General features: G+C 37.1%; 1 protein-coding gene across 2 annotated transcripts; it reads right to left on the reverse strand.

Annotated features, from left to right (window-relative positions):
- Positions 1-927: 927 nt before the first annotated feature.
- zfand5b (zinc finger, AN1-type domain 5b) lies at positions 928-14,226 on the reverse strand. Of its 2 annotated transcripts, none has more exons than XM_073829585.1 (5): positions 14,096-14,226; positions 6,985-7,162; positions 6,692-6,904; positions 2,366-2,494; positions 928-2,285 (listed from the first exon to the last, which is right to left on the reverse strand). In XM_073829585.1, the coding sequence occupies exons 2-5, from the start codon at positions 7,139-7,141 to the stop codon at positions 2,137-2,139; spliced, it is 648 nt and encodes a 215-aa protein (XP_073685686.1). In that variant the 5' UTR covers positions 7,142-7,162; positions 14,096-14,226; the 3' UTR covers positions 928-2,136. The 2 variants fall into 2 exon arrangements, with proteins under 2 accessions (XP_073685686.1, XP_073685687.1); XM_073829586.1 differs by having other exon boundaries at positions 14,092-14,193.

Below are 14,226 nucleotides of genomic sequence, written 5' to 3' on the forward strand. Positions count from 1 at the left end.
ATTGCTCTAGTTGGTCTGATGGTTATGTAGCACCTGGCCCTTTAATTGCTGCTTGCAGCTATATTTTAATTTTTGCTTGTAAATCTGTTACAACATAGGGCTATAATGGGGATGATTAATGTAGGTTTCATATTTCAATCAAAACAGTCACGGTCTCATAATCACAGAGGGCTGCCAAATTCTGTTTCTTACAGTTTTTTGATGCCACAGGTTGTACTGAAATACTTTACCAAATGTATATTATAAATATATAATTTCTACATGATTAGGAAGAATTTTTATATTTGGGTTAGTTTTGATTGGCCTTTGACTGGTTTTGTAACAGGTCTGGCAACCCTGTGTTTTACCTACCTTACTTTTCAATGCAAAAGCAAGCGTATGGGTGAGCCTTCTGGTTTATTAGCGACTATAGGGAAATAACGAAAGGTTAGGTGGATAGCATTAAAAAGTCAAAACAGTCTCATGGTTCTTGTGATAAAAACAGGATTTGGCAACCCTCTATGATTGCATCTTTTTGGATTATTTATGATGCTATGGGTTCATTTGTCATATATCCACCTATAATTAATGCGAAAGTACCTATAATCAACTTCCGGTTCATTAGCCGCTATAGGGAAATAACTGTTTTACCAGTCAATGGTAAAACTGTTTGTACTACAAACCAGCGTCTACATAAGATAATACATTAAAATATGGTAAAACACCAATTTGCAAAACAAGCTGTTTTTTTTTTTACAGCTAAAAACAGGTGGATGCAGATAAGGCCGAAAACCAGACCCATAAAATGTAAAAGTTCTCAATTTGGGAAGAAGTTTTTGTTATTGGGTCTGGCAACCCTGTGATACACCAATCAGCATTTCACACCAGAATTAGTTTGATCTTTCTCTCCCATCTCAGCCACCGATCATCATAACACCACAGTACACGTTTTAATGATATCTCTGTACATAATTTTATTTACATGATGATACAATTTCGCAGTAATGTTGGGTAACAAGATTATATGTGCAATACATATAATAAATAAAGATGTTTGTACAAACTTGCATAACTAAAACCAAATCCAAACATGGTTAGTTTTACGGTGTAAACTCATGAAGCTCTAAAACAAAACAGCGCTGTGCAGCCAGACCCACAGAAAAAAAAAAGATTCCCGAGCCTCAGATGAAAAAGATGGCGACTAACTCACATACTCACACCGACACACACAACACTCGAGCAAAGGGCTGATTAAATGACACTAAACAATACCATTATTTCTTAGCTGCGTTTAACACTCAATACCCACTGAAAAGAGCAATCACACACGAGAAAAAGAAATGGACTGTAAAATACTCAATTCACTAACCATGCAAAACACCCACTTGAAACCCAACAACCCCAGAAATCCAATTGGTGTCACATTACAACTCAATGAAAAGAAATGTTTAAACCGTTTTGTGTGTTTGCCATATCCCATCCGTACAACATGTATTCAGGTGCTCAAATTCATGGTCTGGCTGCATGAAACCATCCAAATTGGATTTTTTTTTTCACAAAGTCTGTCAACGGTTTAAAACGAATTTGGAAAGGGAAACCCCAGCATCACTCCAACAGCTGGATAACTGACGTAGGCTGATGCTCAAGCAGAAAAGGTGGCTGATAAACGTCGTAAAGGCTGACTCGATAACGAGAGGGCCGAACGTTCGACCCGGAGGAAACAGGAGAGCGTCCATTTGCTACATGAGCCAGCCATGCACCGCTGCTCCGACGGCGCTCCGGTCAGAGCCGTAACAGTCTTCGGAGAGACACACGATCACAGAGTAAACGAATGACGATCACGACAGACGTCAGCCTTTAACACAACAACCAGACTCCAGGTCACAGCACGTTTTCCACTCAGACACAGAAACGTTAGGTAAATGTCTCTTTTTAGACTACCTTAATCTTTAGTTTTTTTTTCCCCCATTTGTTTTAACTTGAAGCTCAAATACCAGCAAAAGAAAGATGGAAACAAAGTGATCACTCATGCATTGGCTTAGAAACGAGATTCTTTCCCATATTGTAATTAAAAAAACTAGTCTTTCGAATCACAGGTCAAAGTGCGAGTCCTTGTACGTGATCTCTCGCAAAGTCGAGGCGTGGACGGCGAGAGAATTATATTCTCTGGATCTTGTCGGCCACCACCACGGGGTTCTCTTTGCGGATCTTGGCCGCAGCCTCCGCCTTGTAGTCGTAGGGGCAGTTGTGCTTGTCCGAGTAGCGATGGAGTCCACAGAAGAGATTCCCACAGCGGCAGTCAAACCCTGATGAAGAGACATCAGAATGAGTGTACAGAGTGATTGGATCTGATCTGTGATGTAACGTGAACATGGCAGGTGCTCACCTGTCAGGCCGACCTTCTTGCGGCACATGAAGCATCTGTTTTTCTTGGGTTTGGGGGCCTCAGGTGTTTTGGCCTCTTCACCTTCAGCTGTGCTTGGAGGTGCGGCGGACGCCGTTGGCTGAGTGACAACTGGAGAGAGAGAGAGGAAAAAAAAAAAAAAAAAAAGGTTATCAATACAACTTGAAACAACCAAAGCGAATCACTTATCTGAAAGGGACAGTTCACCACAAAAATTAAAATTCTGTCATCAATTACTCATCCTCATGTTCCAAATCCGAGAGCTGACCCGGCGTAGACAAACGGAACTAACGTTCAAGACCAAGAAAAGTTGGTCAGAAAGCTCTGGGATTTAATCAAAAATATCTTAATTTGTGTTTCAAAGATGAACGAAGGTCATTATTGTCTTCAGCAAGTATGAAAACTATAGGAAAACCAGACAAAGCCTGGACATTTGACCCATTTTCTTGGTTGAATATACATGACTTTATCAGTAAAAGAATCTATTCTATTCATTAAAACCAAGTATGAATCTCTTCAATTTTGTGTTTAAGCATTTTACATTTATTCCAAAATTATTTCAAGGCAGTAACCATTTAAACAATATACAGCTGAAGTCAAGTTCACATGCAACTTGCATGTTGTATGATCTCTTATTTTGTTCAAATTAACATTTTGAACATTCTGCATGTTGTTTTTGATTTCCGGTCGGCGCTACAGAGTAGGGCTGGGCGGTATACCTTTTCATACCGAATACCGGTGGTTTTTTTTTTAATGATATTCATTTTTCATATACCCCAATACCGGTGAGTGTGTGCGTACAAAGCGCTGGGAACACGTATGTTGACGCAAACAGAAACCGCAGCTTGCACGTGCTTGTCTGAAGCAACACATCTGAGGTGTGGACGTATTTCAGTATATCTGAGAAAGACCCAGGGTTAGCGATTTGCAAAACTTGTAATGCCGAAATTTCAAGAGGGGGTGTGTCTGCAGTGATGAGAGCAGAGATCGGCGCATTGTGCGCAGACAGATGTAGCTTTCAGTGAGAGAAAAACAATGGCTTTACGTTGGTGTTACGTCGCAATATTTTAAATATATGTCTTTTCTATATACTGTATTTTTATTAATATTTATGTTTTAAAGCCAATGGATATCACACAAGCAACGTGGAAACTGATCAATATGTTAAAGTGAAAGTAAAAACTGACTTTCAGCATCTGATGTGCATTCTTTCAGACAATGAGAGACGATTATACTTCATATGCTGATATTAATTTAGTCCCTTAATATTTTTCTTGTGCCCCGAACATGGTGGGGAAAAAAATAAAAAAGAAACGTATTTTGTGTAAGGTTTGTTTTTGAAAGTCTTAAATAAAGCTCTTAATTTTCATTGATGACTGCAGTGTTATTAGGGGGTTATGAAAGTCATAATTATGATTTCAGGTGGTCTAAAATGTGGGGACTGAAAGACAAGAATTGCGATGAAACTTCAAAAGGCTATCCATTGAATAAATATGAGCGCTGCACGTTTCAAAATCATTTGTTGCGCTGCTTTGTATACTACCAATCTGACAGCGCCTCCTGCTGGAAGAGAAACGCGTAGACTTGTAAATGTGAACTTGTGAAGAATGCACAATAAAGTGTTGTGTATTTTGACTGCAAATCATGAATTCTGATTTCTTCACCTCATTACAATTATGAGTGCCACTGTCACTTCTTTGTGAACAGCAGCATTTTGTGAGACCAATCAAACCTGGGTTAATACTAGTCCGGTCAATGTAAGCCAATATACTGCAGTAATTATTCTCTAATTTATTAGGAAATGTGGTTAACACCTAGTCATGCATGAAAAAAAAAAAAATAAATAAAATAAAAAAATACCGTCATATACCGTGATACCGTATAATTTTGAAAAATACCGTGATATAAATTTTTGGTCATACCGCCCAGCTCTACTACAGAGCACTGAGCACTAGAACGACCAGACACCGAAACAGTTTCTTTCCTCAGGCAATCCATCTCATGAACACTTGATCGTGGAACATACAACACTATACATTCTTTATTCATTTTTCCGTTATTTATTTAAAGCACATACTTACTTCCATTCAAATGTCTTTGCTATTTTTGCACATTGTCTGTCTTGTATATTGTTCTTTTTATAATATGTATCGTCTTGTCACTGTCATTCTGTAGCACTGTGGAGCTCTGTCACAAAAACAAATTCCTAGTATGTGCAAACATACCTGGCAATAAAGCTCATTCTGATTCTGATTTAGTACTGACCTGAATGAGATATTTCACATAAAAGACGTTTACATATATTCAACTATTTTCTTCTCTTGTTCACTATCAAAATGACCCTGTTCAAAAGTTAACATACACTTGATTCTTAATACTGTGTTGTTACTTGAATGATCCACAGCTGTGTTTTTTGTTTAGTGATAGTTGTTCATGAGTCCCTTGTTTGTCCTGAACAGTTAAACTGCCTGCTGTTCTTCAGAAAAATCCTTTAGGTCCCACAAATTCTTCGGTTTGTCAGCATTTGTGTATTTGAACCCTTTTTAACAGAGCGTTTGATTTTGAGATTCATCTTGTCACACCGAGGACAACTGAGGGACTCATATGCAACTATTGCAAAAGGTTCAAACATAGCAAATCATATTTTCCTCTCAATTTAGTACAGCCCTTTAGGTGCTACAGAAGATACATGTTTCTCAGGAGACAAAAGTTAAATTTACCCAGCTCTCAAAGCATGTTTTTTCCTTCTGGACCATCAGTGAGCATTTGAACCTTCTGTAATGTTTTCATATTCACAATCCATCAGTTGTCCTCAGTGTGAAAAGATGAATCTCAAAATCAAACAGTTACTGTTAGAAAGGGTTCAAATACACAAATGCTGGAAAACCAAATAATTTGTAGGACCTAAAGGACTATTCTGAAGAACAGCAGGCAGTTGAACTGTTCAGGACAAACAAGGGACTCATGAACAACTATCACTAAACCAAAAACACAGCTGTGGATCATTCAGGTAACAACACAGTACTGAGAATCAAGTGTATGTTAACTTTTGAACAGGGTCATTTTTATAAATTCAACTTATTTTCTCTTGTGCAAGCGTCTTCTGTGAAATCTCTTATTCAGGTCAGTACTAAATTTAAAAAAAAAAAAAAAAAAAAAAAAAAAAGCATTTTGTATGCTCCCTCTTATTTTGGTAAAATAATTAACATTTTTCAGATTCTGCAAGATGTACATAAATTGACTTCAACCATTTAATTTGTGAACTTATCTTCACTTATTTTTAATAGTTAACGTCTATTTTTTTGGCTCATCAAAGCTTAGTGAATATTTACCTTAAATTGCACCAAACTGATTACTCCCTTAAAAACTGCCACATACTATGTTTTCATGCCATTTTAAGTCTTTGACAAAGTGGTTATATTTAAGTGTGTGAGTTGTTTACTTATCTTAATTAGTCTTTCCAATAACACTATTATATTATTCATTCAGACTGATTTGCGAACATGCATGAACATAAGGTAGGAATTATTAATTGGTGAACCAATCACAGCTGATCATAACCAGTCATATCCAATCATATTGCGATGGAAAGTGTCACTTTTCCCCTTTCATTCTCAATTACCCCCCACCAAACTCACAGCACACTTCAGCAAACTCAATGGGCTTAGAGGAGGCAAGAAAGATGCAGACTTCACTCGTTTTCTACAGAAACATTGTAATTTATACACTGACAATTATTTTGTAGTATTGGTGATCTTTTATTTTACACTATATATTTTTTCTGATCCAACATTGAGGAGCTGCCTCAAATATTTTTTGCCCATTTTCCAAAATGAACGTGGTGTGAATCTGAACCACAAAACAATTTTTTTAGATTTAAACATTTATTAAAAATAAGCTTTCAATTGATGTATGGTTTGTTAGGATAGGACAATATTTGGCGGAGATACAACTATTTTAAAATTTGCATTCTGAGGGTGCTAATCAAAATATGGAGGAAGTTGTCCAAATGAAGTCCTTAGCAAAGCATATTACTAATCAAAAATTAAGTGGTGTTATATTTATGGTAGGAAACTTACAAAATATCTAAATGGAACATGATCTTTAACCAATATGCTAATGATTTTTTGCATAATTATGACCCATACAATGTGTTGTTGGCTATTGCTACAAATATACCTGTAATACTTCTATATGAATTTTAAACTGTCCTCTGTTAAAACAAGTTCACTTCCTCACAGTAAGCTAGCATTCAAATCTGAACACAGTCTTGAGTCACTTCCTCAAGTCTGAAACACAAATACCAACCTGGTTCAGGAACTTCTACTTTAGGCGAGACCACCTCGTCTTCACAGGAAATGCTCATCTCAGTCATCTGTTGTGTAACGGGAAGGGCAGCCATGGCGGCAGTGGAGCTGTTGGGCGACTCAGCACTAGCAGATGAGGAGTTATTTAGTGTAGCTTCGATGATCTGGATGGCTGAGGCTTCAGAGGTAGGACTACTGGTGACGCTGCTGGAAGCTGCCAAAGCAGAGCAAAGTTAATGAGGAACAATCAATCTCACGAACACATCTGAAAGTCCATGAAGAGAAGAAACGTACCCATTGTGCTAATAGGACTGACTCCCCCGTTGTTTTGTCGTGTTAGATGCTCTTTGTAACAGACCGAGCACATGCCATTGGTCCGAGGGTTGCCGTAGAAACCGCAGCCGGTGGCACAGAGCATGGGCACGGGGCTTTGATTGGTCTCCTGGGCCATCTCTCCCAAAAAGAGCGATTCCTGCCAAGAACAAAAAACACGAGTCGTGAGCATAACAGCATGTGAATCAAGCGCTTCATTAAGAGGATTTGCGTCGATAAAGGCACGATGTTGCCGCAGACGGAGAATCAGATTAAGGGTCAGACGTCTGAATGCTTTTCTCAGCATCGCTTTGGCTTGAGCCTCATCCTGGCACCGAAGCACCCGATTCAAACTCTTCCTAGCAAACTCACGCTAGGCATCATGTGATTGTTTTACAACCAGTCTGAGCTGGATGCATGTGGAACCTGTGCGTTTTTTCAATATTAACCAATAAAATCCTTTAACTACACAATTTATGGCGGGTTACGTCAGATTAGACAGCAGGGATGTCAGGTGAACAGTAACCAGGGTTCCCACTTTAAGCCAAATTTCAAAGTCCCTGCCTCTCTCCAACGAAAAAGCCGACTTTCCATGACCTATAATGAATTGATCCATCCATTTGCAAGCTTTATTTACTTGTTCATAGATGTTTTTAGTACAAAACACATATGCACAGAATACTTTTTATTTGATTTAACTGTTAAATTAACTGATATTTCTGTACTATTTTTTTACAGAAATTTATGGTTTTTATTCTTTCATAATCTAACCATAACAATAGGCAAAACGTGAAACGACGCAATAAAACAATGTGGTATAGAAAAATTTACTTTTTGATAAATGGAAATAAGGGCTGCGCAATATATCGAAACATCGCAAACACACAATATAATCACAATATGCATTAGGGCTGGCACTAACAACTATTTTTAGATAAATTAATCAACTAAATTAATAAAACTAATCAATTAACCGATTATTCTAAACGCCTAATTTCCTACACACACACACAAAAAAAAAAAACTTTACTTACATTTTATTTTTAATAAAATTAATTGGAGATGCTTTTGACCATTAAACCATTAAAATGAAATACAAAAAAAGTAAAAGTAAATAATTTGGTAAAAATAAAACTGTAAAACTTAGACAAAAAAAAAATTACCATTAAAACCAAATGATTGCATTAATGTTAAACGACTTTATGTAATGTTAGGTTAAACTACTGTTAATTTTAAAAACTTGTAGTGGTGCTTTCTTCTCACAAAAAGTAAAAGATGTATGCTAGTTATATTAGAATCAGAATAAGCTTTATTCACCAAGAAACAAGACATTTGTTGTGGTTTTACAGGAGCTCTAGAGATAGTTTACAGAACTGATTCAGTAACAGCAGAGTAAAACTGTTTTACCCGAGCAAGTGGCCCTTTAAGCATTCTTGTATTGCATTATTTGGGTTATTGCGTTTTTCTTCAATATCGCAAAACCCTAATGGAAACAAACATTTAAAAGCAAACAAAAATCACTGATATTCCATGACTTGGACAAAATAAATATAAAATTCCATGACTTTCACTGTCAGGAATAGACCTTTTAAAATTCCATGATATTCCAGAAATTCCATGACCCGTGGGAACCCAGAGTAAGATCATCTGCAATAAACACAGCTCTGCAGAGATTCGTCGCAGTAAAAGTTTAGTCTGCAAGCTGTAAACAAGATCATTATCTGACTCAAGCACTCTCAACTGAATGACACAGATCAGTGCATCAACCATTTAGTCCTAACCCCCTCCAGTCCAAGCTCACATGTTTCTCTGATCATTCAAAAATAAACTCAAATGGTAATTAATGCTGTGCATATTTGGAATGTTTTAATTATATAACTGAAGGTTAATAAGACTTTAATAGTTAAAAGACTTTAAAAGTTAACAGGGTGGTTGACAGTCACCATTCTAGGTTAAATGTTTACAATGTGCACTTTGAGAAATTCAGAAAATGTGTTACATTGTTTCAGAGTTTTCCAATCTCCACTATTGTTTGGTTTTTATTTTGTCCTACTGCTTTTGTTTCTTTCGCAATCATTACTGACCGTTTACTTCAACAAAATACCGTCTACATGCCACTGTTGTAATTCCACCCACGGACATTTAGGTAGTTCATATGCAGCATGACATTGCAACTTCCCCAAAATATTGAGTGATGCACTGGACTGTTTCAAAATATTTTCCTAATTCCTTTAAAGTTACGTCAAGGAAACTTTTGAAGTAGAGCATTTGCTGTGAACCAGTCTGTCCCAAAGATATTTGTTTAATAAAACCAGACAAGAACAATGCAAGACTCAAAGAGTTTATTACTAGGGGTGGGAATCTTTTGCCATCTCACGATTCAATTCGATTCCGATTCTTGAGGCCACGATTCGATTCAAAATCGATTTGCGATTCAAAAAGATTTGATTTTATTCATAATGATTTCTAATCAGGTTTCTGATCATGATCTACTCTCATCTGCTTTGCTATACAGAATGACAAACGGAGACATTAAAGTGTCTTTTTCACATTTATTAAGTAAAATTCTCAGGGAAGTGCCTTTTATCAAAAACATTGTCTGGTTCTCAATTGCTACTCATTAGTAGCTAGCTATAAAATAAGTTGGAACAAAAATAAAGTGCTTCTTCATAATACAAAATGATTATTATTTTTATTATTATTATTATTATTATTATTATTATTACACAGATTATTATTTTTTAATTTTATTTTTTTTGCTCTCTCGGAGTTGGCAGGGAGTTTCGTGAAGCACTGCAGTGTGCGTTGGTCTGCAGCTGGCGGCTGACTCTGCTCCGTGTCGCTGAGCTCCGGGTGATGCCTAGTAATATGAGCACGCGCATTTGTTGTGCTGCCGAAGTACTTGGTCTTCGTTTTGCAAAGCTTGCACACTGTGTGTGTCATGTCCAGCGCAGTGCTTCCAGGCATTCAGTAAAAACCGAAATGACGCCAGACTTTAGCTTTAAGTGAAGACGGGGCTGATTGGATCTCCCTCTCCCTATTTGCTTCCTCTTTGTTTTAGTGATTTGCCGCGCACCCTTACGTTCAAAAACCGGCTGCGTGGTGACGTCAGTACAGACCAGTATAGGCTAGTTACAAAAATGGAGGCGAACAGCCAGCTGATTTTATTTATTTATTAAATCGATTCTTGGACATTTCAGATTGATTCTGAATCGTTGCAAATGAGAATCTAGATTTTTCTGTGAATCGATTTTTTGGCACACCCCTATTTATTACTAAAAATAATTTTAAGCAACTATGCTGTAAACAAGTGATTAAAAACGACTAAAAACACAAATGAAATTAAGAGTGTGACCTAAAATCTTGATATTAGTTAGGATTGGGCTACATGACAACATATTGTGGCAACAATAAAATATCTATTAATAAGCATTATATTGGTATTATAATAGCAATGGGTAATAGGGCTACATGTTTACATGACATGTGCATACTGTATATAGAAATATGCACACGTACACATTGAAGAAATGCCTGTAAATATTTGTTGGATGCGATTAATCGCTTTTGACAGCCCTAGTAAATAAGCAGTTTTGCACTGCATGTAGGTAACGTTTTTTGTCAGAGTGACAAAAGGAAAAAAAAATAAATAAAAAAAATAACAATTCACTGATACGTAGCATTTTATTTTTACTTTTATTCAATTCGTTTTATTATTAACTTAAATGCTACCATTAAATAATACATTGAAAAATCCGACAAATCACATAGTGTTGCCGTTTTCCCTTTAATAATGTTTGGCTTGCCTTTGTTAGGGTATTTTCCCCATTCTACCTTTGGTCAGTTCAGTAAAGCGATAGCCAGTTCACAGCCTTTTCACCCAACTTTGATGTTGTCCATGTTCAATTGCACAAACACCTACAGTATATAAAAACAAAAACGACAACAACAAGCACTTAAACATCCTTACGCTTGCACACATGCCACACTTGCATCCTTAATTTATTGCACTTGTCCTATTGTTGCAATTGGGTTGCAAGTTTTTTTTTTATTATCAAAAATGATAAACACAATACTTTTAAAAGAACGTAAGAAAAAAATAGTTTGATTAAAGTAATATCTTGAAACTAAATTCAAAATATTTAGATAAAGTTGAAAAACCAAGAGAAAAAAAATAAGTCTATATGTTTTGAGAATAAAAATATTTTGAGTATATTCTAGCCTCTTCCACATGCAAATGGCCCAAACTGGGAGCATCAGGAAATATTACAAATCTCAACCTTCAAATTCTGTCAGTTCTATAGCGAAATACAAACAATACGTCTCACAATCATGTTTTTCCACACTCGTTAATCTCATAAACATAGGTTTTTATTACATGGCACTAAAATGCCGTTGTACAATACAGACTGTTACAATGAAATACATTTTTTTTAATTCTTAAATTATTTCAGTTATCACCAACCCTTGGTCCACGGTCCCATTACGAATAACAAGAGCTGGGTAGATTACTTACAAATTGTAATCAGTTACTGATTCCAAATTACATGACAAAAACATCCTCTAATCTACAACATTACACATTTTAGGTAATATAATCAGATTACTTGACCTAACTCATTTATCACATTGATTTAAACAGAATAATCTTGTACCATAATGATATAAAAAAACCAAGACTGAGAAAATATATTCCTTTCATTGTAATGAACAACATGAAGTGCATTAAAACATTTAATATTACATCAAGGTTTCCCAAATTGGGGTTTGTAAAGGTTCGTGGTATTACTGCGCCTGCTTCGGCCATATTACGGCAGCAAACTTCCTTGACTATTACGCCAGAATGGGAGTGTAGTTCCTAATCTTATCGGCCTAGAAAATCGCATCTTTACATTTTCCACCGGTCTTAGTACACGATATAACTACAGAAGAGTCAAGTTTTAAATATCGAAACTCATTGGTCATTTTTGAACGCGATGCTATTGGTCTAATAGGATTCAAATGATCTATGCTAAGCTATGCTAAAAGTGATATCGCCTGAACAGGAGAACGGCTGAATGGATTTCAAAATGGTAAAACTCAACTTATTAACTCAGGGGTGTTGGAGAATGAGCCCATTTCCAAAAAAAAAAAAAAGTGGAGTGTTCCTTTAACAAACTTCTCAATGGTCCTTTCTCTCTCTCTTTTTGTTGTGGTATCAATTATAACTCAATACCAATTTGACTGGAACCAGGAGCAACTATTGACATTTTTTAATGAAGTTTTGTGACCACCCTGGAAGCGTGACTTTTCTCCGTTTTGATGGGTAAATGCTGACTAATATTGCCAGTTGTAAACATATCTGTTGGTGGAACAGCAGGAACATCATGTTCAGCCGGAGAGCGATTACAGCAGAGACTCAGTCCACATCCAAGCGCCTGAAGCAACAGCTGGCGCTTTCCAGCAATAAACCTGAAATGCCACTCCTGACAGATTTCAACCAGGGGCCTGGCCTCTCCAAGTAAACACAAGATTGCACCATTTCACCTCCGCCTTCCAGCGTCAGAGGTTTTCCCCCGAAAAGCCACCACATGGGCCACATCACGTGTGCATCTCCCTGCTGCCCCTCGCTCACATGGGCGGCTGGATTAGTTTTCATCCGTCACAAGGGTGCAATGTGACATGTTGTTCAGAACAGCCTCCACCAGTGTGTTCCGACTATAAATACCCCCGACCGTCCTGACCTGCCTCCATTACATCATACACCTCTACTAGGAGCCTGTTTGCGTAGCGCCCTCCTCCCAACGCATGGCCTCATATATTGTGATAAAGCCAAAAATGGCAAAACCCCAACAGGGCTGTTTTTTCCAACCGACTCCCATGTGTGTCAACTATTCAGCCCTGTCTGGATGAGAGAAAATACATGGCATAGAGTGCAAAACAAAGACTTGAGTAACAATATTTGAACAAAAGCAAACCATTAAGCTAAAGACAGACATGCTATCTCAATGCACCAAGCTTTAAAACCAGCCTATATGAAGTCTAAGTGCATTTCTATCATGTAAACATGGTATATGAGTGTTATACACGTAGTATTTCTGTTTTTATTGATAACACGGAGCTATATCAGTGTTTAAGGCCTCATAATGAAATCCACTGAGTCATGCTAACACTAGCATCACGGCTAACAAACAGAGTCGTATATAAAGCGAACAAAACTCTCTAGACAACAGCTGGCACCCTTAAACCTCATGTTGTCTTCGGTTTGAATGGTTTGTGATGGTAAATGAGTGAGGGTGGACGGTAATGTAGTTGTTTATTTGCTTTATATCTGGGTCAGGGTGAATGTGCTTTGTGCTCTCCTTTGTTTCAAACAGCCTTCCTGTTTGATCCAAAGTGCAAATCCTGATAATAAATTGACAATTATACAACACCAGAATGCCAATTCAAAACAAACCCGTCAAAATATTAACAAACATATGTGAGGAAAACGTATTTTAACGTTTTCGCTCAGTGATAGACATACTAACGTAAATTCGGCTTTGAGTTTGATGTATAATCCCGATAGACACGAAATAAGACAAAATACAACCAAAAACATCGTCTTAGTGAGTTAACACTGTGTTGCTAATAATTATTATCACATACAAACAGAGTACGTTTATCTAATGGACAAAAACATGCAGCTAACTGCAACAAACGGACTTGTTTTAAATCTCAACGACCCTGAGAGACAAAAATCACTTCAGATGCGAAGCAAACAGCATGGTGATAATACAAAACCCCTGTTTAAACATACATTTCACATTTTCGTGCCACATTTCAGCTTTTAGTTGGAAAGGAACAACAGGCTAATTTTACTAGCTAACACGCTAGCATCAGCCAACAACCATATTTGGTTAAACTCGACAAGTTCACCAAGTTCAGCATTTTAGACGAACAGCTAACTCATTAAATGACCGTATATCACTAAATAAGTTCATCAAATAAGGATATTAGCCTTACAGCCTGATCATTTCACCTAACTAACGTTAACGTTAACGTTAGCTAGGTTTAGGTTCGCATGAGGTTTAAAGCGATGCAACGCGACAAAAAAAAAAAGTCTCTCACTTGCCTTATCCGAGTCAAAAGAGAAGCTCCCAAAATATAGAGACTTGATATTAAACCCTTCGCGGTGGCCTGGGCTCCTAGTCCGCTGGCGCGTGTGTGTTTCGATGTGTATGTGTGTTTTTTTCTGGCTGCTGT

This window comes from Garra rufa, chromosome 23, assembly GCF_049309525.1.
Source record: "Garra rufa chromosome 23, GarRuf1.0, whole genome shotgun sequence".
In the NCBI taxonomy this organism is placed as follows: Eukaryota; Metazoa; Chordata; class Actinopteri; order Cypriniformes; family Cyprinidae; genus Garra; species Garra rufa.